Source organism: Helianthus annuus, chromosome 9 (genome assembly GCF_002127325.2).
Source record: "Helianthus annuus cultivar XRQ/B chromosome 9, HanXRQr2.0-SUNRISE, whole genome shotgun sequence".
In the NCBI taxonomy this organism is placed as follows: Eukaryota; Viridiplantae; Streptophyta; class Magnoliopsida; order Asterales; family Asteraceae; genus Helianthus; species Helianthus annuus.
This window is the reverse complement of record NC_035441.2, coordinates 166,246,540-166,253,181: the sequence shown is the minus strand read 5'-3', so window position 1 is coordinate 166,253,181 and position 6,642 is coordinate 166,246,540. Positions and strand designations below refer to the sequence as shown.

The 6,642-nt window shown below is 37.7% G+C and overlaps 1 protein-coding gene across 1 annotated transcript; it reads right to left on the bottom strand.

Annotated features, from left to right (window-relative positions):
- Positions 1-5,571: 5,571 nt before the first annotated feature.
- Positions 5,572-6,363, bottom strand: LOC118481822. Its single transcript, XM_035977113.1, has 2 exons — positions 6,160-6,363; positions 5,572-6,054 (listed from the first exon to the last, which is right to left on the bottom strand). The coding sequence occupies exons 1-2, from the start codon at positions 6,361-6,363 to the stop codon at positions 5,572-5,574; spliced, it is 687 nt and encodes a 228-aa protein (XP_035833006.1).
- Positions 6,364-6,642: the final 279 nt, after the last annotated feature.

The window sequence follows — 6,642 nt, the reverse complement described above, 5'->3', positions numbered from 1 at the left end:
TTTAGACTGTTTTGAATATAAAGTTATATGTGTTTTCCTTTTTTACCGTTCAATCCGTGTGTCACACGGGTAATAACCTAGTATTTAAGAGTTAATTACTGTTTTCGTCCCTGAGGTTTGTCAAAAATAACGGTTTCAGTCCATTAGTTTAAAAATTGCTATTTCAGTCCATTAGTTTCATTTTCGTAACCATTTCAGTCCACTAACTTAACTCCATCCATTTATTTTGTTAACTTTGAGTTAACTAACTAATTCAGGGACGATTTGCGTCAGTTTTAGAAACACAGGGACTTAAGTGTAAACTCCAAAACATTAAAACAAAAAAATAGTAAATTCCAAAAAATCAAAAAAATTCCAAAAAACCAAACAAATTCCAAGAAATTCTAAAAAATAATAAAAATTCTAAAAAATTCTAAAAAATCCAAAAAATCCGTTTCGGGGCGAACTGTTTCGAACCCGAACCGTTTCGAGCTTAACTGTTTCGACGCGAACCGTTTCGACCCGTACCGTTTCGACCCAACCGTTTCGAGCTGAACCGTCCGTACCGTTTCGAGCTAAACCGTTTCGACCCGTACCGTTTCGAAGCCGAACCGTTTCGAGCGGAACCGTTTCGAACCGAACCGTTTCGACCCGTACCGTTTCGAAGCCGAACCGTTTCAAGCCATACCGTTTCGAAGCCGAACCGTTTCAAGCCGTACCGTTTCGAACCGAACCGTTTCGAGCTGAACCGTTTCGAACCGAACCGTGCCGTATCGAACCGAACCGTTTCAAGCTGTACCGTTTCGACGCGAACCGTGCCGTATCGAACCGAAATGGTTCGGCTTCGAAACGGTACGGCTTCGAAACAGTTCGGGTCGAAACGGTACGGTTCGATACGGTTCAGCTCGAAACGGTTCGGTTCGATACGGCACGGTTCGGTTCGAAACGGTTCAGCTCGAAACGGTTCGGTTCGAAACGGCACGGTTCGGTTCGAAACGGTACGACTTGAAACGGTTCGGCTTCGAAACGGTACGGGTCGAAACGGTTCGGTTCGAAACGGTTCAGCTCGAAACGGTTCGGCTTCGAAACAGTACGGGTCGAAACGGTTCGGCACGAAACGGTTCGGGTCGAAACGGTACGGTCAGTTCAGCTCGAAACGGTTCGGGTTCGAAACAGTTTGCGCCGAAACGGATTTTTTGGATTTTTTAGAATTTTTTAGAATTTTTATGATTTTTTAGAATTTTTATTATTTTTTAGAATTTTTTGGAATTTGTTTGGTTTTTTGGAATTTTTTTGATTTTTTGGAATTTACTATTTTTTTTTTGTTTTAATGTTTTAGAGTTTACACTTAAGTCCCTGTGTTTCTAAAACTGACGCAAACCGTCCCTGAATTAGTTAGTTAACTCAAAGTTAACAAAATAAATGGATGGAGTTAAGTTAGTGGACTGAAATGATTACGAAAATGAAACTAATGGATTGAAATCGCAATTTTTAAACTAATGGACTGAAACCGTTATTTTTGACAAACCTCAGGGACGAAAACAGTAATTAACTCTAGTATTTAATAATATACTATAATGAACCCTGGGCTTTGACTCAGTGGTTATGGAAATGAAGGAAGACTCCTGACCGAAAGGTCTCGAGTTCGATTCCCGATCCACCCGGGTTTTATCGACTCTGCATTGTCATGCCCTCGGGCAGGTGCAGGGTCGGGTTTTCCCCGGAACTGGTGGCATGGTGGGCTAGGGGCTCCGTGCGTGCATGTTGGGCTGCCGCGGGCTACCTTTCGGCCAATGGGTGCCACGTACGGAGTATCCGGCGATTCTTATGTTGAACGGTCAGAAAAAAATAATATACTATGATGATGCATGATATTAACAATGAATGAAAATGGTTTTTATCTATCTAATAATTGTAAGATAACACATTAACTAGGCCAAATGGTATTAATTTGTTATATTATACATTAACTAGGCCAAATGGTATTAATTTGTTATATTATAATTATACCCGTTTGGCCTAAGGTTCTGATTGCGAGCAATCGACAACCAGAGGAACAAGTGTGTTGGATTTTTTCAAATGATAACTGAACCTGTGATTGGATATAAAACTCATGGACTGAAAATGTACTTTACTCTAGTATATATAAAACTTTAGTTTATTAAATTTACAATATTAATCGTATATATAAGTCTTTGCATGTGTATTTGTCATATAAACATTTGTTTAAGGGTTTTGATTACGCCTGGCAACACTGACTCGGAGACTTAATTTTGGGTCCAAATGGGTCTTAAATGCCTAACGGTCAACTAATAAGGTTGTAAAGTGTAGCGTGTTAGAAACGTTGAGGATGTAAATGAACAAAAGTTTCTTAGGGGCGTCTAAACTCTAAAGTGTCAGTGGGGTCTAACTACATGGTTGTAAATTGAGGTTTACTCAAAAAAAAATTACAATGTGCGAGCAAATAGAACGTATTATTTATCATAGTGGAAATGGATTTTATCACCCAAAACTAATCAATTTTGGCCGCACCACCCCCAACTTAACACTTGGGTTGATGTGTCACCCTTTCGTTAAATAATCACTAACTCTGTAAGCTTAGTTGTTAAAAAAATTAATTATATTAATGGTCCATTTTAAATACGGATATACGTTTTTTTAAAAGATTGATACATCAGAACAAGTAGTAAAACTAAAATGAAAGAAAAAAGGATAAATGAAAGAAAATGAGAATGTCATGTGTTATCGTAAAACGAATAAAATGATGAATAAGACCAAAAAGTTTTGATAGAAAACTTGGATGTGCATAAATGTAGTTGTTGGAAGCTTTAGAAGTTGACACATATTAATCAAATCATTATAATCTTATCATCATACTTTACTCGACACATCCTATGTCCCATGGTGCGTGGTCCATATCATATCATCTCTTTATGATTTGAGCGTATTATGTATTTTTGTTTTATTAAATAATCAGAAGAGTTAATTACTGTTTTCGTCCCTATGGTTTGTCAAAAATCACTATTTCAGTCCATTAGTTTAAAAATTGCGATTTCAGTCTCTGTAGTTTCACTTTCGTAACCATTTCAGTCCATGTGGTTTCACTTTCGTAACCATTTCAATCCATTATTCTGTTAAGTACAGGGACTGAAATGGTTACAAGGTGGACTGAAATGGTTACGAAAGTGAAACCACAGGGACTGAAATCGCAATTTTTTAACTAATGGACTGAAATAGTGATTTTTGACAAACCACAGGGACGAAAACAGTAATTAACTCTAATCAGAACTAAGGTGAGAGGAGCACTCCTCTTTTAGGGGATTTCCCTCTTTTATACACACCCAATCAGCACGTGCCATGTCAACTCCCCTCTTAAGTTCTCATTTTGCACTCAAACGTTGGCATCACTCCACTCACACAATTATTTTTTTATAAAAAAAGAAGAAAAAAATATGATTGGTGAAAAAAGAGTAGACCCACATTAACAACCAATCACCCACTCTCTCTCTCTCATGCGGTAAGTACACCCCGATCTTGGTCACCGAATTCACTCACCGCGGGGATGGCGACGGTGTTCCCGCTCGAGGAATGAGGTCACCACTTGCCTCCCCGCATAGAGCCCCGTACCCCTAAACTACATTATTTTGTTTGAAAAAAAAATCAATAACCGTTTCAATGAAACATTATATAAAAGGAGCCTATAACTATATTGGTTTTACTTTTTAATATAACCGGTTATTTGTTTCTTTTATCTCCTATAGCCCTTGATAATCATTTGCTTAAGTAATAATTAGGTGTGCGGTTATTTGTTTTTTTATCTCCTATAGTCCTAGATAATCATTTGCTTAAGTAATAATTAGGTGTGTATTTACTAGAAGTTGATAGTTAGATAATCAGTTTGAAAATACACATCTGAAGTAAAGGCTAACATCGGTTTAAGAGTAAACCGACTCACATTGGTGAGTCCTTGGTGACCGGAAATTAATAAGAAGGTTCTTTTTAAATTTATGTTAAAAGAACTTTTAACTTAAATTCTATATAATAAATAATTTATCTCACTGTAAGGTTAAGACCGGGTATTATGGGTGTGAGTGAGGCCCTCAGGGCGTGTGGTAGCGGCTTGAATGTGGTCACATAAAAAGGAGCGTAGAATTCAAATGTTTTTATAAATAATCAAATACATATTATTTTCACATTTATAATACACCATTGTACCCCTTTTTATAGAATGAGTGTAGATGCCTTTTACGTGACGCTAAGATGTCCCTCGCTCTTCATTCACATTCAAGCATTTATAACGAATAACCTAAATGATCAAAACTCTTTCCTTCCTATCCTCTCCCCTCTAGCTTTTACTTGAACTAGTTATTTTTCGCCCGCGCGTTGCAGCGGGACCTAATGACTACAAAAGGCGTGTCAGCAACGGCAAAAAGATACCGAATATCAAAACATAAATAAAATGACGTGGTAAGGATAATCACTTCGTCATAAAAAACGATTTTAAATAACGTAATATATAATAATAGGACTCACACGTCCTACACGTTGGAAATTCGGTTGTTTTCAGTTCAGTTATTACGGTGCTAACACGTTGAAATATGGATGAGCTCGGTACTGGTAACGGCAGCGAAAATACCGATCCGGAAACTCATCGAAATTATGTACCGGCACCGAAAATGCTCGGTACAATACAATATGGTATTTGAAGGTAAAAATCAATAAATACAAGTATGGTGCTAGACTGGTGTCGAACCAAAAGTAACGATTCTGAAAACGTCAAAATGTGGGTACCAAATTGGTACCGAAAATGATTTGGTATAGTAAATTTGGTACCGACACGATACCGATTCGTTTACAGGATTTGATACGATTTGCTCATCAATATTCTAAATATCCAAGTTAATTTTACATGTTACAATTCATTCATTACAGAAAAAGAAAAAAAAAAGAAAGCAAAATAAGTTGTTGTGTATATAAAACTTCATTCAAACGAAATACAATTTACTTACTGTGTGTATGAAAAGTAATCTAAACGGTGCACCGGTACCGAAAATACCGTTACCGAAATCCTCAAAAGTGGGTACCGGTACCGAATATACCTAGTATGGTACGGTTCGGTACCGGTCGGTACTGGTACGGTACCGGTATTTGAGGGTAAAAACCGGTGAATACCAGTGCAGAACCGGTACCGAAAATACACCGATTTGGTAAATTTAAGACCGACACCTATACTTGATACCATTTACTGATCTCTTAATGATGTATTCTATTCTAAATTTAATTTAAAAAATAAATTATAAAGCACTTTCATTCACTTTGTTTTTTAGGATTAGAAGACTTTCTAGTTAAAACAAAATGGCTCTAGATATTATAAAACCTTTTTCAAATAGTTACTTTTTTTTAACTTCTATAGAAATAAAACTTCCTTTTTTGGGTAAAAGGTTACCCCGGTGATTTTATAACATATCAAAAATCATACAAGTAGAAGGCTGAACGTACCCTCTAGTTCTCTTAGTGACATACCACTAAAGAGTGCAACAAGAAACAACCAAAAGACACAACCAAAAACATCAAAAGAAAAAACGTTGGTCTTCAGTCTTCATCCAAGAAGTCTTCATCCAAGAAATCTTCTTTATCCATCTTCCACTCTTCCATAAAGCGCTTGACATTTGAAGTTTGCTTGTACCTGAAAGAGATTAACTTTGTTCGAACCGTGCTAATGATTCTATCGGCCAGCTGCTCCGGAGGTCTTAAACGATTACTGAAAAATCTAGCGTTACGTTCACTCCAAATTACATAAGCTGCGGCTGCCACCACCAATCTACTCGCAACAGAGAAAACCGATTTCGAGTTGGCTCTAGCGATCAACCAAGCTGAAATATTCTCCCATGACTCTTGAATCGAGTTCATATCTACTTTATGGCTTACTTTATGCCAAACTGATTTCGAATATGGGCATTCAAAAAACAAGTGCTCATGAGTCTCTAAACCTGATTGGCATAACAAGCAGCACATCAGATTCATAGAACCCGTAACTGGATGATTCCACTTCATAATCCGGTCTTGAGTCCAAAGCTTTTTTTAAAAAATAAGCCAGCACATGAAGGAATGTTTAGGAATATTAAACAATGACCACACCACTTTCGACCACGGTTTTGGCTGGTCACGAGTCCGGATTACATTCCACACTTCTTTTGTCGTGAAAGGAACAAGCTTGCCATCAGAATTCATCCATAATCTTCTATCCTGCATTTCGGATATAGAGAGAGGACGAAGTTGAAACAAAACAGGGTACACACTTCTCCACTCTTCCGGCCATTCCCACCGGCCATCAATAAAAGCCTCTGTCACTTTAGACTTGATCGTAAAACCATGTCGGGCCATTTGACGAGGGATAACTATTTGCTACAACGGGCACTCAATCGACCATTTATCAAACCACAGTGAAGTGCTTTGACCATTGCCAATCTTAACCCATATGTGATCACGAATCCCATTCCTACAATTCATCAATTTTTTCCAGCCCCACGGAGAGCTAGCTTGGACCGGAATATCCCACAAACTTCGACCCCGAAGCCTATGCAAAGAAACCCAATTCGTCCATAACGAATTCCTGCCAGAAACGATACTATAGATGTGATACGCCATTAACGACTTGTTTAC